General features: G+C 41.6%; 1 protein-coding gene across 1 annotated transcript in view; it reads left to right on the plus strand.

Annotated features, from left to right (window-relative positions):
• The window catches only part of RORB (RAR related orphan receptor B), a 190,067-nt gene that overhangs the window by 151,266 nt on the left and 11,611 nt on the right, over positions 1–27,190 (plus strand). Inside the window, exons 4-8 of the mRNA XM_021694399.1 lie at positions 18–419; positions 17,231–17,352; positions 18,947–19,079; positions 22,287–22,394; positions 23,926–24,036. Coding sequence (XP_021550074.1) covers positions 18–419; positions 17,231–17,352; positions 18,947–19,079; positions 22,287–22,394; positions 23,926–24,036 — 876 coding nt within the window. The remainder of the gene's footprint in view (positions 1–17; positions 420–17,230; positions 17,353–18,946; positions 19,080–22,286; positions 22,395–23,925; positions 24,037–27,190) is intronic.

A 27,190-nucleotide genomic window follows, 5' to 3' on the forward strand; every position in this document is an offset into this window, starting at 1 on the left:
TCTGCCCTCCCGCGCAGCTGTGAAGTTCGGCAGGATGTCCAAGAAGCAGAGGGACAGCCTGTATGCTGAGGTGCAGAAGCACCAGCAGCGGCTGCAGGAACAGCGGCAGCAGCAGAGCGGGGAGGCCGAAGCCCTGGCCCGGGTGTACGGCAGCAGCATCAGCAACGGCCTCAGCAGCCTCAACAGCGAGGCCGGCGGCACTTACGCCAACGGACACGTCATCGACCTGCCCAAGTCCGAGGGGTATTACAGCGTGGATTCCGGCCAGCCGTCCCCTGATCAGTCAGGACTTGACATGACTGGGATCAAACAGATAAAGCAAGAGCCTATCTATGACCTCACGTCCGTACCCAACTTGTTTACCTATAGCTCTTTCAACAACGGGCAGCTAGCGCCAGGGATAACGATGACCGAAATCGGTAAGTGGAAGTCGCCTCCCAGCTCCCTTTTGGCAATTCTGCTTTGAAGTCGCCTTGGTCCTGTGTAGTAGGGTCGTGGTCGTAGGTCTAGGTTCGATGGCTTGTGTGCGTGGCTTCTAGTAAAAAACACTATTTGATTTAAAAATTTTTTGTGATAAATGTCCTTGGTCCCCTGCCCCATAAAAGTTGATGTCAAGCGAAGGAGGAAAGAAGACATCAACAGGAAGATGCTATCTGTAAAGAACAGATGCTCTCTGTTGAATTTGGGTTCATCACTGAAGGAAAACTGTTATTGGTGTAAACAGGAGAATTTCAGCAAGTATTCAGAGTGATACTATTCAAAATAAAATAGCTAAGGGATGTAGAAGCAGTATGTAATACCTGAATGAACAGGGCTCCAGCTCTTCCTCTAAGATAACTTGGGACTAGCCAGAAGCAAATGGTACCTCAGTTTCCTTCTTTTTAAAGGCAGAGGGGTAGACCAGAAGACCGCTATGTCTCTTGTAAATCTGAATTCAAGAATTCTACCTGGGAATAGAGTCTAAATTCCTGGCAGTGAAAAGAGGGTAGTCTGGAATGTTACAGAACATATGAGCAACCAATAAGTTACACTGAATAGTGCAGCTTTATTTTACCCTGTTAAGCTCAGGAGTCTATTAAATGTTTAACCAGTTGATCTCATTAACTAACTGCCGTAAAAACATTGATGTAGGTTTAATACATGAGCCTCCTGGGTCATGAAGTTGCCTGTTAACAGTAGCCTAGAAGAGCTACATGAACAGTGGCTCTACCAGGCTTCATTGTGTTATTTGGTAGGGGGGGGGGGGGGGGAAGCGAGCTAGACCTCAGGAACCTTGGAGAAGCCTCCTCCTCATATCCTGCCCTGAGAGGTGACAGAACCAGGCCACCTGAGTTCAGATGCTGACTCTGGCTTATTATTTAAGCTGGAGCCCAAGTTTCTGGATCCCAGTTTGCTCATCTTTCAAAAAGGAAAAGTATTAGTTCCTAGATCACACGGTCGTAGTAAGAATTAAATGAGTTCATACTTGCAAAACAGAGCAATGTTTGACACTCAGCAAGTGTTCAATGGTTATTATTTGCATGCCAGTCACCTTCTCTGTCTAAACTATGAGTAGGAGCCCAAAGCCTACGAGCGTTTTAAATAAAGTTGATGTGAACACATAATGAAGTACATGCCATATGTATCTTGACTACTTCTACCATCTGGTTGAGGAAGATGTGATGTTACACAGTTACAAAACCTGAAACATTATGTCTCTTTTTTAGCAATTTAGCATGTGACAGTGAGTAAAGAAGTTGTTGACAAAGCACCCGCAATGACATTCACAGCTGAGAGATACAGAAAACTAAGCATCAGCAATCATGACAAATACTCATTTTTATTGCTACCTTTAACCTTAGTTTTTTAACTATGTCATAGGCACTTCATATGCATTTAATTTTCACAAACGTCTTATAAGTAAAAATATTCCCATTTTACAGATGTGGAAACAGAGGCTTAGGGGTGTCTCATGGCCTTTCCTGGGTCCTTCGGTTCCATCCAGGCAGTCTGATTCCAGTCCTTTTGCTTATCCATTACCCTGCTACCTGCTCTGGGTTTAATATCCACAAACTGCACTGTCAACCAACTGGGTCAGTCTTTTAACGTGGAGTCGCTCCAGGTGCCTGGGGGACTCAGTCAGTTAAGCATCTAAGTCTTGATTTCGGCTCAGGTCATGATCTCGGGGTTGTGAGATTGAGCCCCACGTCGGGCTCCACGCTGGGCATGGAGCCTGCTTAAGATTCTCTCTCTCCCTTTCCCTCTGCCCCTCCCCCTTTCTCCCTCTCTTAAAAAAAAAATAAAGTGGAGTCACTCAGTCTTTCCAAGGAGACATATTAAAAAGAAAAAGAAATAGGCACCATTTTTTGCTTTTATCCTCCTTCATATCTAAATATCTGAGTCTGGTCTTGATTTTGAATATACGTATAAAACATAATGAGGCAGAAATTCATAATCATTGGGCAGTCTTCTGCCCCATACCCAAAGGAAAGGCTTCTAAGAATTCAGGAACCACAATTTCTTTGTGATTTAGAATCAGTTGGAAGTATTAGGGAGAGAGAACTACAGCCAAAGCCATCAAGTCTGGGTGTGCATCTCCCAGTAGCTTTTCCTCTCTGGCCCTCGGTCTATTTATTTATGAACTGATGCATTTGGACTGGATGATTTCAAAACTCGTCCAGAGTTTCTACAGACATCAACACCCAGAAAAAACTAGCATATATTTTTCCTATTTCTCCATACCATTAGTATTTAGGGATCTCTAGCTACGCTGTGAAGTTTTGGGGGTTTCTTCCATCAGACTTTGAGGGATGCAACTGGCTTGCCCTGCTGCTATTCCCAAGTTTAGCAGGCTCCCAAACCCAAGTAGTGACTTGGTTCACATTTCGTTTGAACAACAGTGCCATCTAGTGGACACAAACTGCTGTGGGTGTCAAAGGCAGATAACCTATGACAAGCCACAGAATTGCGGTACACTGTTCTTTCTTGCACCATCCAAAAAACTGTCGCTCGTTGTACTAAAACACCACGTCCGCAGCAGTACCGTTGAGCAGAAAAGCATCAGTGGTATGGGATGGGGGTGAAGAACTCTGGTTCTAAAGCTGAATTGCCTGAGTTCAAAACCTTCCTTTCCCGACAGCAATTTCCCTAATCTCTTTGGGTCTGTTGTAAACCTGGAACAACAATAGTCCCACAAGAGGGTATTGATGAAATGAGTTAATGTTCATAAGTTCTTAGGAGGGCACCTAGCGAGCATAAGCTGTACTATTATTATTAATGTCATTGGTATTACAATGTGATTCATATCATTATAATTAATAACACTAGTGGTTATTATAAGTAATATAATTACCTTTTCTTGAGCACCTGCACTGTGCTGAGCAAGGTCCTCCATTTAATTCTCATCACAGTTGTATTGTGCCTATCACGGAGGTAGCCATATGTCCATTTTACAGATGAAAAAAGAAAAGGCTCCAAAGTTACAAAACCTGTAAAAAAGCAAAATAAGCATGTGAGCTCAGGTCTGAGTAATATCAGAAGCCATTCTTTGGATCATTATGCTCTATGTCCTCCCACCAAACAAAGGGAACCCCTCACAAGTTAATTGGCATTCATACAGCAAAACGTGCTCAGTGTTTGCTGCCTGTCTGCCATCCTTCTAGGTGGTACAAAGAGCGCCCAGAGTGAGGATGCTGACATTTTGACCTGCCTTGATTAATGAGCATCTATACTAATCTGGCTGGTGGCAAGCTGTCACAGAAAGAACTCTGTGCAGACAAAATAGAAAATCTGATTGTAGCCACATTCTCACTGGGTGAATTGAAGGTGGTAGGACACTAAAGAATTTTTGAACATCATTCTTGGCTATTAGAAGCCCTGGTCTGCTTCCTCTGGTTTCTGAAGGAATAATGAACTGTGTACAAGCAGGACATTATTCTGATATTGAGTTTATCATAAAAGCAGCTGTTTTTTAAAACCAGTTTTGGGGGCACCTGGGTGGCTCAGTTGGTTGAGCGACTGCCTTCGGCTCAGGTCATGATCCTGGAGTCCCGGGATCGAGTCCCGCATCGGGCTCCCTGCTCGGCGGGGAGTCTGCTTCTCCCTCTGACCCTCCCCCCTCTCATGTGCTCTCTCTCTCTCATTCTCTCTCTCAAATAAATAAATAAAATCTTTAAAAAAAAATAAAAACCAGTTTTGGGAATAGTTCATGTAGAATATGGTCTTACAGCTTGGAATTAATTTAATCAAACCACATGTGTAAGAACCATGAAACAACTGTATAAGCAATAGTAGACTCGTCCCAAAAAGTGAGTTAAAGGAATGTCATGAGAGTCAGAAATATTCCCCAGAAAATCCAAGCTCATCTTTCTAAAAATATACCAAAGAAGCTACAAACTTCTTAGGTTTGTATGGAGAGAAGTCTAGAAAATGCATGTTAGCCTTTTTGAGCCTCAGAGGTGGATAGTGAAGAAATCATCCCATTTTGCAGATGAAGAAATTAAGGGATTTCTCTAGAACACAGAGTTAGGTGACAAAGCTTAAATTCTGATGTAGATAACTCTACTACCCTAGACTACCAGGCATTCTTTGGAAAACATATTTTTGAAATGTGCCAGGCCTTCAAGACCAGCAGATCATGGCTCCTGCCCTCACCAGCTAAGAGCCAGACATGAGAACAAACTATTGCAATTCAGTGTGTCATATATTGTAAGTCTTGGATATGATGGTACCACAGACCCTCCTGGAGGTGAGGGAGATGGGAGGTATTGCTTACTCTGAGCCATATCTCTTAACAGGAATGGTTTATTCTCAGGGTCTTGGAAATAGAAAACAAAATGCGGGTAAACAAACAGAAAAATATGAAGCATTTCAAGAATTCTATCCTTGGGTTTCTCAAAATCCCGTAGGAGGAAAAGTCATGAAATAAGACAAGGACGAAAGTAAGCTGCAAATTAATATTTAGGCAGGAGTATTAACTGGGCTTAGCTGGAACTTTATTTCAAGCTGGCGTGAGGATAAAATTTTGCAGTTGTGGGTGGCAGGGAGAGGACATGGGCTAACGGATCCCCAGCGAGCGAGCAAGCAAAGAAGGAAGGGGAGGCTCCTATATGTGCTCCCCACTGTAGCTCTTAGATGGGTTGGGGGATTCTATAGGACCAGTACTTTTAACAAAAACTCATTTAAGCTCAAAGACGATTGGCAGCATATCTGCGAGGTACTAGACAACAAGAGAGTTCAAGTAGCCAAACAATATGCTTTTAAAAACACGGGGTGGGGGGGGGAAATCCATCAAATTAGCTGTGAGGCTAAGTGGATAAATTACCTTTTACACACATATCCTGAATTTGCTGTTGCTTTTAGTAATTTTCTCTCCAGATAAAGACAAAGAAATGTGAATTCCTTGGTCTCTCCTATATAATCTTAAATATAGATTTAATTTCCTGTTTCTTGTGTGCTCTCTTTATGGAGCCTGGAATTTTAAGCATAAAAACTAGACATAAACCTTTTTTTTTTTTTTAAGATTTTATTTATTTATTTGAGAGAGAGAGAATGAGAGAGAGAGAGCACATGAGAAGGGGGAGGGTCAGAGGGAGAAGCAGGCTCCCTGCCGAGCAGGGAGCCCAATGCGGGACTCGATCCAGGGACTCCAGGATCATGACCTGAGCCGAAGGCAGTCGCTTAACCAACTGAGCCACCCAGGCGCCCGAAACCTTTTTTTTTTAAATTACCTATTCCAGAAGCTGAGTATTACTAGAGGAGATTACATAGAGATTGGTATGAAAGTGACCTAGTCCCTTTTACTACTACTGAATTCTATCAAGTCTACATAGAAACATAGAAGATCTCACTAGCGTGCTTTATTTGGGAGAATTCTATCAACGTTGGTGTTTCAGTTGTTACTTATTAAGAACCCCAAGCAGGTGCTATGGTCTTAAGGTGGCACCTTTAAGGGCATATGCTTCTACAGATAAATCTTTTATAACTGCTTAAATCTATCTATGCATATTCACATGTGTATTTAATAAATATACATTTCTCTATGCATAATTAACGACTCGTTCAGAAATGGTACAGAGAATAGAATTCAATTCTAGCTATACACACTTCCTTTGCCCCCCAGTGGCACCACTAACAAACACAGGTAGGCATGTGATTCAGGAGCAACTGTCTAGTAAGTCATTGAAATAGATAAAAATAGACCAAATTAGTGAGAAAAATCATTCAAGCAGCATGGGGAAAGGAAAGCCCAGTGCCTTTCATTCTCCTTCCTTGCTTTGAGGGTAGACACCTTGGGAACTTCCACTGTCCTCCAATACCTCTTGCTCTCCCCACCCCTGCCAACCACAGGCCCTTTGCAGGCAGTTTAGGGACCATATATTAAAAATCCTTATTCCACATACTAGCCATGTGAACTTGTTCAAAATTAGTTCAGCTTTCTGAGGTTCAGTGTCTTTGTCAGAAAAATAAGGTGGGTTGGACTAAATGACGTTGAAGGATTACGATTCTCCCACCTCGTGGTGGGAGGTTTAGCCCTCTATACAAATATTCCCTCTGTTATAGCCACTTCCCAAAGACAAGGATAGGGTGGTAGAGAGGAGAGACCTACAGGTAACTAGGCTGTTCTGCAAGATGCTCAAGTCCCTTGCCTGTGGCTGCCGCCAACCACACCTCCCTCACAGGGAGGAGGACCCGGGGGGTGGGATGACCCTATCAGTGATAAAGTTAATAAGCACAGTCAAACCAGAACGATGCACCAGCCTCTTCTCTCCATCCACCCTCCTGAAAACAAAACAAAACAAAACAAAAACAAGAAACCAGATTAAAATGAGCATCAAAAATCACCAGAGACAGCTCAAGAAGAGGGTGGCAAGCAATCTCCAAATAGCCCGAGTTCATGTTCATTCAGTGTAAAGGATGGGATACTGTACAGAAACATCTTCAGGGTAAATCCGCCTCTCCTCACTGGCCCGCTCCAACCTGACTACCTCCCTGAGCCTCTCTTGTGGGAAAAGAGGAGGCTGTAAAATGAAGATATGTTTTTGACTGCTAAGGGGCCTTAGCCTTAGCCCCAGGCCTACCAGGTTACCTTGGGCACCGGAGAGAGTCTTACTTGACTCCTCCGAAATTTTCACACCCCCTTGTTCTTTGCCACCTACAAAAGAGGCTGCTATCTCTAGAATCCTGCTTTCTATCTCAAGAGAAATTTCCCAAATATGGGGACTGGTCTAATCAGCTCCAGTTGTCACATTTCTGAGATCTCTACCATGGCCACACTCTTGTATTAACTAGTCCATGGCTGTGCACTCTTCTAGGGTGTCCTGGGACAAAGAACTGTAGTTCTTTGCTAGGGTCATTCAGATCCGTATCTTTCTAGATATCCTTTAATAACCTCACAAAGATGATCTAAAATCACCTAGTGATATGTTGTAGCCGCTCTAGTTCCAAGCTCTGTGCACTTACTGGAGTCAATGGCATGATGTATACAAAAGCACTTTGTGACCAGCAAGGCTCCAAACAAATAGAAAGATGGTTTACATTATAAGCAATACAAAGATACATGCTCAGGTCAAGTGCTTGTACATGTATGCATATTAGTCGCTACGTGCTTTACCTCTATTACTACAGCTTTCCTAATGTGCTAGCATTCACTCCAGTAGGTAAATATTCTAACTCACCTTTTCTGTTTTGAGTTGAAATTGCACAAAACTGATCTTCCTCAGTGGACTTTTCCTAGAGATACTAGTGCAGGATTAATTTTGGACTCAGAATTCAGAACTTCGTAAGAAAACTCTAAAATCTACCAACAAGGAAGGGAGGGAGGGAGGGGGGAGGGAAGGAAGGAAGGCAAGCAGGCAGGCAGGAAGGCAGGCAGGCAGGCACTACTGAGAAGCTGTCAGAAAACCAATTCCACTTTATACACTGAATTTCAAAAGCCATGGTAGATATGAAATATTCTGCAGTAAGGAAGAGGAAGGGAGATTTCAAGAGGTTCTGCCTACAACTTGTCAAGGGGGGAAGTGTTTATGCTTACGAGATAGCCTCTGAAACAGCCCCCACGGTCAAACAGCATTTCGAGTCATTACAAGCTTTGACACTGGCTCTGGCCAAGAGCCCTGAATTGCTTTTCCACAGATGCGGGGTGGAGATGTACTGTTTTATCCACACTTCCACGCACCCATCTTGGGAAGAGCTTGGTTAGGGCTAAAGTACCACGAGGGCCGTCGTGGAACACAGAAATGCCATTTGATGGCCAGGTCCCCGGAAGTGAAGGCACTTCGGTGTTCTGGTGTAGGACACAACCAACCTGAGAGGCTCTCCCTGTCAACAGGCACAGGATTTACTCCTGTGAGGTTTACCAGCGTGGGGGACCTTTGGGAAATGTTCCTTGCTGGAAAGACTTTTTTCCTTGTTTTATTTTTATTTTATTATTGTTTTGATTTTATTTCAGGATCTAAACTTTCCTGTGGCAAAATACCTTCAACCCTAAGGAGGAAAAATGTACTATTTAAATTTGAGCCATGTTTCTAAGGCCCATTGTGGAAATGCTCTCTTGTTGTAGGACGACTTAGAGCTAGACTACTTAGAAAACACTTATTTTAAAACATTAGTCGACTAAAGGTATTATTTAAGGAATCGTTACTTTTTTAAATTTAGATTGAATGTTTGAAAATGTAAAATTTACCTCCCAAGATTTCCTCTGAAGTAGTTCTTTTTAAAGGTCAGAAGTGCATTGACTAAATTTCCAGAAGGAAGAGGGGGATTGCTTCAGTTTAAATTCACGGTCAATCCATAGGTCAACAAAATCTAAATAGTAAAAGTCAATCCTGATGATGGCCCTGAGCAATTTTCATAATTAGGTTTTCATCATTTGTGACCCGCTAATTGTCCTTCGGGTAACGTGTGGAGGCGTAGTCTTTTAAAGAGAGTAGGGAAAGATTTTAATGGACTCTGGTTGCATTGCTCTTGTTTGTCCCATCTGAGACTCTTCTGTCCTCTTACCCTCTGTAACTCTGCAAGACTTCCCCCTCATGAGTCAAAACAAAGAGAAATTCTCATGGAGCCCCTCAGACTCATGTAGCCATGTTTCACACAGCCCTTAGAAGATGTCTCTCCTGCCAAATCCTTCTGTAGATAGAAAATCAAACCCAAAGACACTAGGACTTTAAGATGTTAAGTGACTTCCCAAAGGGCACAAAGTAAAAATCTGAAGGGGTCCATGTTGGCTTCCTCTGTCTTACAAGATAGCTCCCTTTGAACTCATTAGTTCCAGGACATTGAAGTAAGTTGATGTTTCCTGATTGTTCTGTGAAGGAGGTCTTTCACTATGAAAGTTAACTTTGAAATGTAATGTTTTCATAAAAGATTCTTTCTCAGTCTTATTAACTAGTTGAAGAAAGGGAACTGTAATTTCCCAAAAGTTAGACATATACATTATCACAATAAAACAAAACACTTGTGATCCCAAATGGCTTTCCATTATTAAAGTATTAAGGAAGAAAGCACCTTCTTAGATGGTTCATCTGTTTTGCTGCTTTGTGATGCTTTTTTGTTTGGCTTATACTCTGCTTAGACACAAATGCTAATATAGATTCTTTCAGTTTTTCTTTCTGCTTTACATTGTGCTTTCTTACCTTCTATTTAAAGTGCTCTTTGGGGCATTTGGGTGGCTCAGTCGGTTAAGCGTCTGCCTTCAGCTCAGGTCATGATCCCAGGGTCCTGGGATCGAGCCCCACATCGGGCTCCCTGCTCAGGGGGAGGCCTGCTTCTCCCATTCCCTCTCCCTCTGTGATCTCTCTCACTCTCTCTCAAATAAATAAAATCTTTAAAAAAAATTTTTTTTTAAATAAAGTGCCTTACCTGAGCTTCCTAAAATTTGAGAAAATAGTAACCATTTTTATTAACCATCCATTCACTCAGTCTTTGCCTAGATATTATTATTACTTGTAGTGATAGTAATCTAATTTTTTCATTGTTTTTCTCTGTGTTCATATTTCATTGAACTGTGTTGATCACCTTTTCGTCATTTTTTATAGTTAATTACATAATCTCATATTTGTTTAATATAATTTTTCTGAAGAATTCTAAGAACATTTTGGTTCAGGCCTACATGAAGTAAAAATCTGTTATATCATTTTTTGATATAATAATCAGCAATAGAATTTGTATGAAAAGGAGATCAGAAGCTATCTTAATTCACTGGTGAGGGAGTAATGGGTGGTTAGACCATGAAACTGAGCCAACAAAGGAGTTATAGGCTATTTATGCTCCCCAACTCCTTCTTAAAAGAATTTGAGAAACTTAAATGCTAAAAACATATGACTTTCCTATTGAGGCTATGCATCACTAATAAGTGGCTGTTTTAAGCTTAAATGTTATTGATGTTTTTATGCTAACAGGACAGTTCTATTTATGCCTAAAAAATAACAGTCTCTAAATAGAGATTGGAAAAATCAGAGAGGTCCTGAAATTGATACTGTCCTCCCTGACAGTCACCTATTACACCCTAACCAGTGCACCTGTTCCATTTAATGACAGGAAACTTACAAAACTAGTAGTCTACGGTCAAAAAGACAAAAATGTGCACTTGGTTAAATGTTTCACCTTTCAACCAGTTGTTCTAATATAGTTACTGCCTCAGAGTGTGGATTCTGAGGAATCTTGATACTCTGAAAACCTAATGCAGGCACTTAAAACTTGCCTTGAGCAAGTCCGTAGAGATATCCTGGCATTAATTCAAAGTGAATCCCCTAAGAATTCCACTTTCACACCAGTAGTACAAACGAAACAGAGAACTGAGTGGTTCTCTAGATCCTTAAGGCAAGCGATAAATTAAAAATTCATTAATCATTTTGATTGAGGCTGAACTAAATAGTATTTTAGGGAGAATACTTCCGAGTTTAAAAGAAATCCCTTGTGGAGGAAAATGAACAGAGGGTATAGTTCACCAAGAAGAAACCATCCTTTCTTATGAAAAAAAAAAAAAGGAGGGGGAGGAGAAAGAATTAGGAAGTTCAGATGCAACCCCCCTCGAGTGCTATATATAGCTGGGGTCTCAGCTTTCTCTCGCCTTGGTACAGTTGGGCCACGGGTGCTCTTGGTAATAGCATGGAAAGCAGCAGTTTTTAAAGATATACTCAACTTTCCCCGCTCCCAGGATGTGGGATTCTAATGAAACCACCTGTGTAATCCATGTCAGAGATGCTGCAGCCTTTGGAGAGCACCATTTGCTGAAATGTCTAGTGAGAGCTAAAATAAGCCCCTTTGGTGGAAAAAACCCGCTGAGTGGTTGAAATCAGAGCTGCAGAAGGTCACTTGCTATTTTAGAGGCTGCAAGCTGGTCCTCATTTTATAGCATTACAGTTATAAACAAGAAATTGTCACCTTGCTTGTCAGTTTACTTATTTCTCACCGAAATATACACACGTAGTCTTTTTTTCTGCATAGAATTAGGTAATTTGGATGATTTGTTTCCAAACTTCGCTTTGCTCTGCGGATCAGTACGTACGCAAAATTATTTTTCATGTATTTCTTTAAGGGTTACTTCAAAATGTTATTTTTACATTGTGTGATATGACTGATCTTTAAAACTCCATGTACCTTTGTGAACTTTATCATATACATTTCAACCATCTCTAAATGCGTTAAGGAAGGACTCTCTTCCGACTTCTTAGACTTATTCAACAGATCACAATGAAGATTGATGAGGATGGGGGAGGGGTGTGGAAGTCCTTTAAGTCTCAGAGAAGAGGGAGCCAGTTCACTTCTGACATTATTTAGATACAGTCCATTTGGAAATGGAAGAAGGAGGTTAGTTCCAGCCCCAGGTTCTATAATTTTTGCACACACTGTTGAGAATTACCATCAATTTTATTCTAGCTTTCCCTTTGAAAATTTAATTTTTCTCTTATTGCCCACATCGTAAGTGGATTTAAGATTACCCCTAAGAGTTCCAGGGAAGTGTGACAATTTTAACAATATTTTTTAGGTTTTTTTTCCATCAAAAATGATCAAGTGTATTTGCTTTATATCAGTTATTTTCTAAGCCTCTTTATTGGGATATGATTGGCGTACAAAAAGCTATGCATATCATTAAATATACAACTTAGTGAGTTTGGAGGTAAGTACAGTCTGTTAGCCACAGTCTGTGCCATAAACATATCCCTGTATCAATTATTTTAAAGATTTCTAGTATTCTTATACTTGGATGTTTCTGTCTCATAAAGTCACTTAATACGAGGAGTTACAAACTTTGCTAGTTGGTTGTAAGTCTTATGTTCCAACAAGCCTTCCTTCAAGAAAAGTATCAGGGTCAAAGTCCAAAAGCAAAACAGCAATTTTATTGGGGAGAGGGGTGTGGAGATAAAGCGAGAGCTAGACGTTGCTTGTGAAATTAACAAATAGAAAATAAGGCTCATGGACTTGACATTAACCTGTAATTACACACCCAGTTTTTCTTCACAACATCAGTGTTTGCATTTTACCTCATTGTGATTGAAAAGAAATGACTAGATGGAGCATTTAAGATTGTTTTTCTCGTTCCTTGACATCATTTTATTAGCTATCAAAGCAGCTCCCGTACTCTCAGTGAACTGGACAAACCTCTCTCTCACTGAACATATACCTAGTCTTAACTCCTGAGACAATGTAGCTACGTCTTTATAGCCACTTAAGAAACTTCTAGCCTCATCCCTGATCTCAGGGAGAACAGGGTAGGGTTCATGGACATTGCCCCTGAGGGCAGGAGACCTTCCCCTCTGTCAGCCATCTGGGCCATAGTCCCGTTGAAGCCCTCATCCCAGCACAGTGCGGTGGGCTCCCACTTGGACGTGTGCCGTCCGCAGCCCAAGCTGGTTAAAGAATCTGATGAAAACTAGGCTCTGACCAGCAAGTGCAATCCAAGTCCAGGAAACGGATGAAGGGTGTGCGATTGCCCAGAAAGATTCCATATCCTCTGCTCTTTTACCCCAGTCTCTTTGTCTGGACTTCTCATGCCGTCGGTCCCTGGAGAGGACTGAGTGTACTATTACCTTTTCTATTTTTCCAGGCAAGGACTCTTGAAAGTTCCTTTGGCTCCTAGCAGGAACTTTGCATACTGCATTCTTTGTTGCTCCCTTTGTCCCTTCTTCTTAAATCCTTCTCCCCTTTTCACAACCGCAGACTCTCAGTGCAGGCAGACCATCTCCTCTGATGGCCGTGCATCTTTCGAATGGACAGAATGAGCCCTCAAGCCCTGCTCCCAGGGGCCCAAGTCTAGCTTTACCCTGTGGTTTATTGACCTGCAGCTCACCTTTGCATGGCAGACTCGTGGGAGAACGTGGAGAAGGGCCACTCGCAGCTGCTTCGCCTTCGTTGATATTTATAACTCTTAACGTCAAACAGACGTTTACCTTTTATTTCTCGCCACAAGGGTGTAGGAAATAATAGTGCACGTTCCATGCTTGACCTCAAAGCCATTGGCGAGTGCTTAGGCTTTAAGATCATCTATCACAGGACAGTATAAGCTTTCCAAAATCCTTTGTGGATTCCAGAAAATGGAAGAATAGGTGGGTGGGTGGATGGATGGACGGACGGACGGGCAGACATTTTCAGTATTACCTTTACTAACTCAACATTGGTTGAGCACCTTCCATATTTAATGCTCTCTGTCTCTCATTGCCACACATGCTGGTCCTGGGCATCCCGCTTCAGAACTGTCTTGAATCCAGAGCCTCCTCCTATCTTGCTTGACTTCACACCCCAGCCTGATTAATCTCGCTTACTCCCTCATGCCCCTTCATCTTCTTTGCCCTGGCTAGGGTCACCTTTGTAAAACAAAAACCCAACTGGGTCACTCTCCAGCTCCACAGCCCCCCTCCCAGCTCCCAAACGATAAAAGACCCATGTTCCTCGGCCTGGCTTGCTCAGCTGTTGGGTCTCTGGTGCCAGTTTCCATCCCCGGTCTCATTTCTCCCATCCCTCCACACACTCTATGCTGCCAGCACAACAGAGTTCTGGCCAGAAAGGACAGCCCTGATTTCAAATCACCATTTGCTGGCTCTATAAAAATGGCTCTAGAGTCACTCACTCTTTCCCTCAGTAAAAGGGAAATTGGTTGTAAAAGGTGAGGCTTATAAAGAGCAGAAATTATCTAGCTCCTAATAGCTGTCTGTCTGTGCCCTTGTAAGGTCAGTCCCTCTACCTGAGGTGTGCCTCTCTCTCCGCCACGTGACGAGCCCCCGCTCAGACTCAGACCAACAGGCTTCTTCTCTCTGGTTCTCTTTCTGCCTCCCCCAGACTGAGTTAGATACGTTCTTCTTTGGGCTCCCACAATAACTCAAGGGCATTTAGTATGTCATGATATGATATCTGATATGATATGATATATGAGACTGTAAGACCCTTTAAAAAAAGACCATGTCGTTTTTAAAAAAAGTCTGTACCTTAACCTGGCATATAATAGCTTTTGTTGAATGAATATACGAAGGCACTATGCTGGGCTCTGCAGTCCAGTTCTTGAAAAGCACACACACAACCTTGAAGGGTATGGAACAAACGGATCCCCACAAATAAGCACAATGCAAGTCTGAGCGGAATAAGGGCTCAGTCGGACGTAGACTGGAGTGTAACAGCGGCCAACCCCTCTACCTGAGGTCACAGAGAAGCAGGGAAAACTCCGCAGGGAGTGGACCTCTGAGCTGAGTCCTAAAGCATGCATGTGGATTTTACTTCCAATTTTGCTTCACCTGTCTGTGTATTTATTATGCCCACCTCTCCTTACGCCCTATAGGACCCCAAGCTTTGGTGGCAGAAGGCTAGAGATTTTTTATTTTTTTTTATTTTTTAAAGATTTTATTTATTTGACAGAGAGAGACACAGCAAGAGAGGGACTACAAGCAGGGGGAGTGGGAGAGGGAGAAGCAGGCCTCCCGCAGAGCAGAGAGCCCGATGTGGGGCTCGATCCCGGGACCCCAGGATCATGACCTGAGCCGAAGGCAGACGCTTAACGACTGAGCCACCCAGGCGCCCCTGCTAGAGATTTTTTAAACCTTGGCCAGGAGTTCCCAGGAGATGGCATAAAGGGACAGATGAAGTGTTTTTCATAATGCAGTTTTGAGTGGCCCTTCTAGTTTTGCTTGTAAACCCTGAAGCCTGTAACTTACTGACAAATCAGCATATCTTTGAAGATGAACACAGACTATACCAAGAAGATAAAGGTTTGAAAACTAGAAAGCCATAGAAATCTTATGTTTTCATTATATACTTAGGAAGAGAGATGGTTTTTTTTAGATTCTAAGTAATTAGACTGCCCAAGTGAAATTGAAAAATGATGAACCATGACATACCAATCTATTTTAATATGATGTATAAAGTAATTCCTGCCCTTTTTTTTTTACAACATAGGATATTCAATAAAATTTTGAATATAGGATTTCTGAAGGATTTTAGAATTTGATGAGCAGTGAGAGTCTAGAAATTCATTCAGCTCAATGCTGAATCCAATAGAGCATAACTATAATCATAATTTAGCATTTTGTAGCATCTTCAACATCTAGCACTTAATGGTTCTTATTGAAAAACTCTAATAAATATTGAAATATCTTCCTTCAGTAGCACTGATTGCAAAATTAAATATCCCTGTTTTGTGTCCATTGGAGACATCACATTGCTTCCCTGATGACGAATCCTATAGAGTGTCCCAATAATGATCACTGTGGCTAGCATTTATTCAGTGTTTATAATGTACCAGGCAATGAGCTATACAAGACTTTTTATTTGGCAAGCTCATTGGAGGCACAAGCTTACATGTTTCTATTCTCTATACCAAAACTCAATATATTTCACGCCACATATACCAGAAGCTTAGCGAGGTAAAAAGAAGGTACCTCGGCACCACTTTGGGCGTTATCCTGTAGGAATGAAATATGGCTATTTAGAACAGAAATTGCATTTGAAATTGCATAACCTGAAACACTAGAAAAATTCTATTTCTGTATGAGCCAAGAACAGAAAAAAGATTTGGTCATCTTCATTCTACTCATCCCGCCCATACAGAATCCCTGTGTACTTTGGTTCCCAAGATCTCACACTATTCATATGTTCAAATAGCTGATGGGATTTTGAGGGAACCTCCTGCCTACTCTGTCTAACTTTAGGGGACTCATTGCAGGTTCTTAAGGAGATCTGTTATGTCTGGTTCTATTGTTCAACTTCCATACCTCCAAACCCAGAATGTTCAGTATTTAAGATACAATATCAAATACAATTCATTTGAGATGAATGGCCCCAAAAGACTGATTTTGTTTGTTCCTACTTTTTTATGAATGTAATCATTTTCTCATTTTAACCTTTTTAAAGAGAAATTTCATCTTATAAAAAATTAGAAAGGAGAATGTAATGGTCACTGTGACCCAACTTCAATAATTATCACCTCATGAGTCAATACCATCTCATTTATATTCCCTCTCCCATTATTTATCATGTAAGATATTTATATGGTTCCAAAGTCAAATCTACAAAAATAATATCAGAGCATCTAGCCTCTACCCTGTCCTTCTACTCTCTTCTCTTTCCTCTGTAGAGAACTTATCTTTTTAGAGTATTGTTTTATCCTCTCTTTAAAAATATAAGCCAATAGAGTTATATTTAAATTCCCCCATTCTAACATAAACAGTGGGAGTCTAGTGATTTTCAAAACATTTTAAAGGCTGTGGAGTACAGATGTCAAGAGTGTTAGTGGTCTTCTAGGCCAAGAAGCAGGAAATATAGTCATTTGTATTTATTTTAAAAATAACTATTTGAACATTTTACAACTTGTAAAGCCCCAGGTTTGTGACCAAAAGGGGGAGAAAAAGGCAGCAAATTTTGATTAAAAGACTGGAAATTGAGGGGCGACTGGGTGGCTCAGTCGGTTAAGCATCTGCCTTAAGCTCAGGTCATGATCTCAGGGTCCTGGGATCAAGTCCCACATCTGGCTCCCTGCTCAATGGGGAGTCTGCTTCTCCCTCTGTCCTTCCCCCCACTGTGCGCGTGCTCTCTCTCTCTCTCTCTCTCTCTCTCTCTCTCTCTGTCTCAAATAAATAAAATCTTTAAAAAAAAATGAAAATTGAAAAAAAGACAATAGTTAGGAGATACATAGGTGGATAGTAGTGTTAAAGACACTAATACAATTGGAGTGTCTCCAAAGGGATTCCTGTAGTAAACATTAACAGCTAGTTTATTTGCAGAGCGGGAATTTATTCATAAACCCTCAAACTGGTATTCCTTCTCACAGATCGAATTGCACAGAACATCATTAAGTCCCATCTGGAGACATGTCAGTACACCATGGAGGAGCTACACCAGCTGGCGTGGCAGACCCACACCTATGAAGAAATTAAAGCGTATCAAAGCAAGGTACTCTGAGAAAATAGGAGACTGTTTTTCCTGGGATTTCTCTGTTTCTGGCTTTCTCACACCTCAGCATTACTGACATTGGGGTTGGATAATTCTTTGTGCAGGGACTGTCCTGCACATCATCCCTGGTCTCTACCCACCAGAGGCCACTAGCAATCCCCTCACACAGTTGTGACAATCAGGTGTCTCCAGATATTGCCAAATGTTCCCTGGGAGGCAAAACTGCCCCAATTAAAAAACACTGCCCTATTTGAGGGACCAGGGAGACTATATCCACATCAGATGACTTTAGGACTTCTCATGATGGCTTCCGGGGGCCAGGCAAGGAAGAGAAACAATTGAGAAATTGTAGCAATAATAATAGTTGCAAATTTACACTACAAAGATATGCAATAAAGCATCCTAAATGTTTTTTCTTACCCTAAATGTTAAAAAGGAGGATAACTCACCTCATATTATTATTATTTATTATTATTATTATTATTACTTTGTATCCATTTGAGAAGTTTTTAAGAGAAGGAATTTGCTATTGTTATATAGTCACATACTTTCCTTTGGGATTGAGATCCACAATTACAAGATCTACCAGTAAATGAAATTTTAAACAAAATACAAAGATGTGTCTATATCTTAACATATGCGGGTCTCCTGGCTTGGTCATTCAGTAGAGCATGCTTGATCTCAGGATCATGATCTTGATCTCGGGATTGTGAGTTTGAGTCCCACGTCAGGTGTAGAGATTACTTAAAAATAAAATCTAAAAAAAATATGTAAATGAATAAATGTATGATTATAACATATTGATTTTTCTCCACTGGGACAATTAAATCTTACCCCTCTTATATAAATGAGACAATTAAATCTTACCCCTCTTATATAAATGAGACAAAAAAAAATATGTAAATGAATAAATGCATGATTATAACATATTGATTTTTCTCCACTGGGACAATTAAATCTTACCCCTCTTACATAAATGAGAAAAATGATTATTGTTATGATCAATAAAAAGCAGAATTCACACACTTGGATGTTTCCTGTTCCAAGGAAAATAATGCAAGGATCAAAATACATTTCAGAGATTCTAAATTACTTGAGAGTGATTTGATTTGAGGTCTTTCCCCATGAAATTCTTTTTATACCAAACAGCACTCTCCGTAAGTTCTGGAAAAAGAACACAATGTAAAAATCTTACAAGTTTAGTGTTCATTTAGGTGCCCATGAACATGACCTGATCAAAGCCTGGGAACGAAATTACTGCTCCTCAGTGCGAGAGTTTATTTTCCCAAAACGGACTAAGAGCTTGAGCTTGTTTAGGGGAAGAGGAGGGGAGAAGAGCAAAGAAACTATAAAGTTCTATCTTTACATGTTATTTCAATGCTTCCATTGTTTTAGTCTCAGTACATTGTATGACAATTGTGGTGTATCAAGGTTCGAACAGGTCCAAAGAATGTGTTAGGAAATATCGTCTACCTCTTTTAAAGGAACTGGGTACATTCTGGCCTTGGGTAAGCACCGTAGGGAAACCCTATTTCATGGACTCTCCACGTTGTTCTTTGCTCCGTGTGTACATTCTGTGTTTTCTCTCTTGAAGTCCAGGGAAGCACTATGGCAGCAATGCGCCATCCAGATCACGCACGCTATCCAGTACGTGGTAGAGTTCGCCAAGCGGATAACGGGCTTCATGGAGCTCTGTCAAAATGATCAAATTCTACTTCTGAAGTCAGGTAAGCAAGGAGAGGATTCATGGGGGGCCTGTTGGAGACCGGGATGTGGTCAACCCTTCCCTCAGTGTTGGTTCTGGAAAATCGTCCTTCCAATATGTGGTTCATTTTTACCACCCACACTGTCCGCCAACTCCCAGAGGAAACTCTTGGTAATAAAAACGCCCTGATACTCATTCAGTTCCCCTTTGAAGTCAAATACAATTTTGCTTATTGAAAGTAGAGCTGTTAGTTGCGGAGGTTGAGATACCCAGCCTGACAGGCAGTGCGAGTAATTAGCGTGTCAAGGTGGCTGAAATGCTGAGCTGGCTCTGAAATGCGCTACTTGCCTTCTGTTGGGGGGAAACATCCAGGCCAGCAGCACGCTGCCTCTGAGGTCATTTCCCATCACTTTAATGAGGATAGCCTGCAGCCAGTGTATACCCGGAGAAACTCCCTGAGCTCTAATCTTCCCCTCCGCTTCTCTCACACATGCTCTCTGACTCACACACAGTCACTTAGGAAAGTCTGTGCATGAGTGACTTCGCAGATGCTATTACCCAAACAGGAAACAAATTTTCTTTCTTGACCCCCGCCCGCCTTTGAAAATAGAAAATAAGAACCATCATGGTGTTTGTTAAGCTCCATGGACCTGGGCCATGGTAATGATTATATAGACTTGTGTGTGTCATAACATACTTTATATATGTTCATGTTTGCTCACGCCATCTCATGTAGTCTGGTGACATTGGTATTATTTCCATCTTATGGGAGGACGGGAAGATTCAGAGAGGTGAAGGGCTTCGTTCAGTATCACAAAGCCAATATGTGGCAAAGCTGCCATTTGAACTTGGGCCAGGAAGAATAGTTAGAAGTTGCTGCGCTGCTTTACCACATGATTAAAGATGAAACAAACCTTGACTCGAACATGAACTTGGTCTATCAGTTATCTGTTGCTGGGTACAAATGACCCCGAAGCCTAGTTCTAACAACAATCATCACTGACTTTGCTCCCAAAACTACATTGTGAGTGGGGCTCAGCAAGGGATGGCTTGTCTTTTGCTCCATGTGGGGGTCACTGAGGCGACTTGACTGAGGGCAGCAGGACCCCCTCACATGGCTGGCAGTGTGTGCTGGTTGAGTCCCGAGTTCAGCCAAGGCTCTGGGCGGCAGCCCAGCTCCTATCCATGCACGTCAGCCTCTCCACAGCCTCTCATAGCATGCTTGCTAGGTTTCAAAAGCTAGCCCTCCAAGAGAACAAAGCCAGAGTGCAGAGCATTTTCCTGGCTTAGCTGTGTTATTTCTACCCCTCCCTATTAGTCAAGGCAGCATGTCAGCCCACCTGGACTCTAGGGTAGGAGATGTGGATCCTCCTTCTTGATGAGGGAGTGGTAAGGCTCTTGAAAAGCATGTGGGATGGAGATACTTTTGTGACTCTCTTTGGGGAAAAAAAAAAAAATCTGCCATATTTGATATGTGACCTTGCGCTCACCTCTCTAGATGGCAGTTCCCTCATTTGCAAAATAAAGCGATGGAGTAGCAATGATGGATTCCAGACTTATAATTGCATTGGCAGCATCGGAGGGGCTTACTGATGGTTCTGAGTCGTAGGCATCGTCCGAAGCCCATGGATCGGAATCTTCTAGAAGGGAACCCAGGTCACCGTATTTCTAAGTCTCAGATACAACCAGTCCATAGATTGCCACTGGAGAACCACCGCACCATATACTCTCCTGACATCTCTGCCTGCTGTAAAAATGTTGACTCTAGTATGAAGGGCAGGGTACTTAACCTCCTTAAGCCTCCCGGAACTCACCCGTTAAAAAAAAGGGGGGAGCTAATAAAACTCACCTGAAATGGTATTGTGAGGAGCAAATAAAACAACGAATGTAAGGGGCCAAGGAAAGTGCCTTCCACCTTATAAATACTCAATAAATGGTACCTGTTATTGTTTTTGTCAGAAAAGCACGGTTTTAATTAAGATGTACAAATCCCCTTCTATGTGGGAGCCCCTCTGCTAGGTGACATAGGAGGGAAAGCAAAGAGAAATCAGCAAAGAAAATAAGACACAAACCTAAATATTAAGTGGCAACATAAGAAAGGCACCACAGATACCCTGGCGAACACCATGGGCGTAGTCAAATCCCCGTATGGTGGTTCCTCAGAACATCAGTAAATGTTCAGAGGGCAAAACAAAGGCAGCAACTAATTCAGTAAATATTTAGGGGCGCCTGGGTGGCTCAGTCAGGTAAGTATCTGACTCTCGGTTTCAGCTCAGGTCACGGTCTCATGGGTCGTGAGATGGAGCAGCATGTAGGGCTCCGCACTCAGCAGGGAGTCTGCTTGAGATTCTCCCTCTGCCCCTCCCCCCACTCATGCACTCTCTTCCTCTCTCTCAAATAAATAAATAAATCTTTTAAAAATAAAAATAAAATAGATATTTAGTAAGCACCTACTAGGTGCCAGGAACTTTTCTAGGTCCTGGAGACATAATAGTGAATAAAGTAACCACAGGTACGTATGTCTGCAGACAAAGGTCCTGGCCTCTCTGGGCTAACAGGGAAGTCAGAGAAATGCTAGCAGCAAGGTTGAACAAGTTCCTTCATGTTGAGGCTTCCCCAAGCCTTTGACCTGTCAATGTTGATTATAACTCTCCGAAGTGAGATCATATTCAGCATTTTGCCAAAACTCATTTGACCGAGAAAACTTCATTTCAAAGACATCAGATGTCAGCGGTGCCCTCCAGAAACACCCTGAAGGAGTCCCTATGTAAAGTCATCCTGTGCTGAAATATGCAAGGACTATGGTAGAAACCGAGGCAGGGAGCACGTGTGGCCGAGAGCAAAACTTCTACAAAAGTGAACAGGCTGGACTTGCCTGCTTCAAAGCTCCTTGTGAATTCACGAGTTGGAACTACCTTTAATATTAGTCAAAAAAAGAAAAATATGTATGCTTCCCAAAAAACATGTAGTTGCTGCCCTCCATTTTAGCCACCTTTACAGTCTATGTTATCTTTAATTCCTCACACAAGCACGAAGAGAGCTTTATTTTTTACTCGGGAAGGAATCTTGAGGTATTTCTGAATGGGTGCATCTGTGTGTCTGCGTGTGTGTGTGTGTGTGTGTTTTCAAGGTTTTGTTTTGTTTTTTTGAAGTCTCGTGGCCTTTGTATAATAATAACTTCTTTATTATTGCATGTATATACATATTTTCTTTATTTTTTTATTCACAGGTTGCTTGGAAGTGGTTTTAGTGAGAATGTGCCGTGCCTTCAACCCATTAAACAACACTGTTCTGTTTGAAGGAAAATATGGAGGAATGCAGATGTTCAAGGCCTTAGGTGAGTTTACCTTTGATGGTGACACAATTTTCTTAGCTGCCATCAGTTTCTCCACTCAGATCGAAGTTGGTAAATGGAATGCTTTGATTCTTGAATGTGAACTAGCATCTCATTTGATAAGGGCTGGACTAGGTGGGCCTCCAGTGTTTTATCTAAACCTTCAGATCTTACAGTTGTGTATCCTAGTGTGAAAGGCGGGAGAGAACCAGAGACCCCATTGAGATCAACCATACCTCATTCAGAAATCAACGAAGACTGGTTCTGAAAGAACTGAGATACATTCTAGATTATTCATTGTAAGATCAGCTTTTATTTTCCCTTCTAGCTTACTGCCTCACAGAGTATATTAGGTAGACCAGTGGTGGTCCATGGGTGATCTCTCAAGGGTCTTCTGTAAATGTACAATCATTAGTTAAGATATTTAATGAGAAGAAGAGCTCCTTCACTTGCTTCTCACCCACAGCAGTGACTTTCTTCCCGTTAATTGATGACGTTCTGGGAGCACAGGGAGAGTGGGTGCCGACCTGCCCCCAAAGGATCCCCAGACCATTCCTGTGGGTGGGCACACACAGAGTCAGTCTTTGGAAGTGTTGGGTATCATTCACATCCAGGCAGCAGTACGCGGTGCAGGTAAGAACAGGAGCATAGATGGGCCAATGCCAGGAAAGGCTTTAACGACTGGCAGTGCCATTTGCTCCATCCCTGGCCCCCGGACCCCACAGAAGGCCATGCCCTTTCACCTTCTGTGCCGTCAGTTGATACAGCGGCCAAAAAGCAAGTCCGTCCGGCTGGTACTGTTTCCCTCCTGCAGCTGATACACATCCATGTCGTCTACAAGGCTCGATTTTCAAGAAAGGAGGAAAAGCCTTGGCAAGCAACTTGGGTATATTTCCAGCCTCATAAAATAAACATTTACTGAGGATCAGTGTGTAGGGATGAAGCATTCTTTTGCCAAAATTCACCATTGCTAAGCAACTGACCTACAAGGCATCCAGGAGAAGGTAAAAATAAATGAATGCCTACCCCTCCGTAAGATTTTCAGGGAAGTTACCAACTTGAAAGCTACCTCCTCTTTGTTCTATAAGAAGCTTTGAACATCTCAGTTTGAGGCCTCTGGGCGTTCTATGCTGCCAGGTTCCAGGGCCACTAAGACTGATGGCCCTTAGCCCCTTAGGCATCATGTTTTCAGTTTTCTCTGAATGCTGTCTCTCTACTGAAGGATCCCCAGATCACTTATTTAATTTTTTTTAGTTGGAACTAATTTCAAACTTACAAGATTAGATTTAGTATATATATCCCAGCTGAATATTACAGTGGGCACACACCATTCCCATTGGCCCCTCATTGGTAATGTTAACTTTTAGTACTTGATCGAGATTGTTGCCCAATTTCCTCATTCTGTAATCATTAGGAACTTGGAAATATTTTTGCCTAGTGTTTAAATCCCTGAATGCCCTTTGGATTATGGGGCTTTTCTTACTATTGCCCCATTCCATTCAAGTATTCTCATTTAATTTGCCTTCTTTTATAGGTTCTGATGACCTGGTGAATGAAGCATTTGACTTTGCAAAGAATTTATGTTCCTTGCAGCTGACTGAGGAGGAGATTGCTTTGTTCTCATCTGCTGTTCTGATATCTCCAGGTAAGGAGGTCTGAGGTCCTGTCTTTAAAAAAAAAAAAAAAAAAAAAAAAAGTTTTTCTATCTTTAACATAGATTACACCTACCCAAGCCTACGTCCTCAGGAGAAATTTAAATTTTCTTTAGCAAGCTTGTGATATTTTTGGACAATTCAAAGGAAAGTAGCCTTAAATTAATTAAAATATGAGCCATTTTGCCCCACAAGGAAGAGAAGGGTGTGTGGTAAGGGTCACTCCAGATTCAGATAAGCAAAAGTATTCCTTAACAGATTAATGAGGATGGATGGCAGCCTGAGTTATAGCAAAGTCCTGTTTCAATTTTAAGAATAAAGGACATCAAAAACAAATGTCCAGTAAGGTGAGACTTAGTAGAAATATATTTAAATGAAAGATCCAGTGTGAGGACAAAAGGAAATAACATGTACACCCTCTCCTCTTTAAATACCTCTTTTGTTGGCTTTTCCACCAAAATTAGCAATATTGGGGGCTTTGAAAGGAGGTGAGAACAGCAGAGGGAAAAATGACTCCAACTAAAGACTGCAAAGGAAGAATCTCTGATGTAGCAGCCGACATTCCCATCCGGGGATCTGTCATCATTTATCTCTGTGACTTTAAACACTTGTCCCTGCCCCTCCTGAGCTTCAGTCTCCTCATCTATAAAGTAATAGGTTTGGACTTCATTAAAGATCATGGGGCGCCTGGGTGGCTCAGTTGGTTAAGCATCCGACTCTTGATTTCGGTTCAGGTCATGATCTCCAGGTCCTGAGATTGAGCCCCACGTCGGGCTCTGCGCTCAGCTCAGAGTCTGCTTACAATTCTCTCCCTCTGCCCCTCCCTGCCCCACTCTCTCTAAAATAAATAAATCTTAGACAAAAAAAATAAAGATCATGTTTAGATCTAAAATGTAATAAAATACCAAAATTTTCAAAGAAAGTAAGGTGTGATGTTTATAGATCAAATAGAACCATAGCAATTGAAATGCTATTTAAAATATATAGCAGCTCGAAAATATCTAGAATCTTAATAAGTACTTGGCTCCTTCTTCAACCAGAATGAGAACTCAGAGTCACTCAGCTGTCTGCTCGGTTAGATTTTTGGGTGAAGGGATTGCCAGTGTCATTTACAGTTCCCTATTGGAACACATTCCTAATAATTTTTATGGCCAAGAGACTCATTCTTTCTATAAAATTCATCTTAGAGAAGAGAGCTCTTCTTACATCCTAACACAGTTTTCAGTGGGGCTGGAAGAAATTAATCTTACCTGTGACTGCACACATTGACATGTCATTGCAGCTGTATCTACCAATAATACCAGTCTCTACACTTTTATTTTATTTTATTTTGAGAGAGAATCGTAAGCAGGCTCCATGCTGGGCACAGAGCCTGACGTGGGGCTTGATCTCAAGACTCTGAGATCATGACCTGAGCTGAAATCAAGAGTCGGACGCTTAACCAACTGAGCCACCCAGGTGCCCCTCAGCCTCTACACTCTTTATCAGTGAGGCTTTACCTTAACTATTTATTTTTAAATTTTGTGAAGATCTTCAAATTTGCTTCTGTTTTTTATTTAACCACATTATCAAAAATGGAAATTATCACTTGGCATGCTATTACCAACAGTTTTTTCTGGGGCTCTGTCTACAATCAAGTTGTTCCTCTAGGCCTTTTTTGTTTTTTGTTTTGTTTTGAACCCTACAAAATTTCCCAGGCCTGGAAGCACAAAGATAAATGGGAGAAGTGACAAGAAATAGTTATTTCTGATAGAAACCACATGCCAAATACTTTTCCTCCCACCATTTTCTCATTGCATTTGACTGTTTTCATGGAAAATAGTTAAATAGAAGACTCGTTCTAAGCCTGTGGGTCTGTGATGAGGGAAGCAGTTCCATTCTGGTTCCTGCTTGCTCAAAGAAAGTGTTGCAAAATGTACTGTCCTTGTTAGGTATGTCTATGGTTAAGTCCATAAATGCCTAGAAGCAAATACTGAAGACATGGTATATCTAACCTAAACAATCCATGAAGATAACTGCCCCAGACTTAAGGTAAGCCTGTTGTTTATGGATCAGAAATCAGCTGAGCTGTGAGCCTTTTTCTGAAAAGAACGTACTGTAGCCATCAAATTGAGCTGAGTTTGGAAGCATGACATTTGGCTTAGTCTACCTAGCAGAGAATCTTCCAGCCCTGGTAGCAGACCCACACTCAGGGGCTTCTGCAGCTCCAAATAGCTCATTTGCCACCCTGGCCTAGTGTCATATTCAAAAAAGAGAGGAAAGACAGATGTCCAGCCTCTGCCGGCTCTATTCATGCCAGACCCCACCCTCCCCCAGTTCTTGTCATAAAAGCCACTGTCTGTTCAGCTCCAGATAGTTTAGGGAACAGAGAGGGAGGGAAACCTAATTTATTCTGATTGACAATTGTCACTGAAGGCTTTTGTGCTCACTTACATAAGGGTTTTGCTTAACTGGTGGCTAGACTTGTCCTTGCCCTGTCTAGGATTACAGAATTGAGTTTCTCACCTGACCTGAACTGTGTTCAGATGGACCATTTCCAAGTTCTTTTCCATGAGTATTTGTTCAGCATTTGGAGACTCTAGATGTCTCTTCATGGAAGCACCAACCTGAGGCATTGATGCTGGGCTGCATTTTATCACCATAGTGTATAAAGCTTCTAGGAAGAAAGGAAGGAAGGGGGTGGTGAAGAGAGGGATATAGGAAGGAAAAAAGAAAAGAATGTAGGATAGGAGAAAGGAAAGGAGGGATTATCCTATCCACCACTTAAAAATTCCACGTACAAAAAGAGCACACAGGATTAAATTTTTGAAATTGATTCATGTTTATGCTTTGCATTATAGCTTAGCTTATGGGAAGGGGGATCCTGAATACCAAAAATATTCCTGTGTGATAGATTTTCTTCTATAATTCATTTTCTTCACAAGTCATTAACTTCTACGTTGAAAGAATCTAAGTATATGTCCAAAAAAAAGAGAGAGATGTAAATTGTCACAGATAATATGAAACACGCTATGTTTATTAGAACCATTGAGCCCTTCCCTCCATCCTCCTTTCCTGGGGTCAGTGTGTATCCAGCATTACTGTCATCCAGGTATTTCTTATAAAATATTTGTGTTTTATGTAAATAACTATATGTCTTCAGAAGCA

The sequence above is a fragment of the Neomonachus schauinslandi genome, chromosome 13, assembly GCF_002201575.2.
Source record: "Neomonachus schauinslandi chromosome 13, ASM220157v2, whole genome shotgun sequence".
In the NCBI taxonomy this organism is placed as follows: domain Eukaryota; kingdom Metazoa; phylum Chordata; class Mammalia; order Carnivora; family Phocidae; genus Neomonachus; species Neomonachus schauinslandi.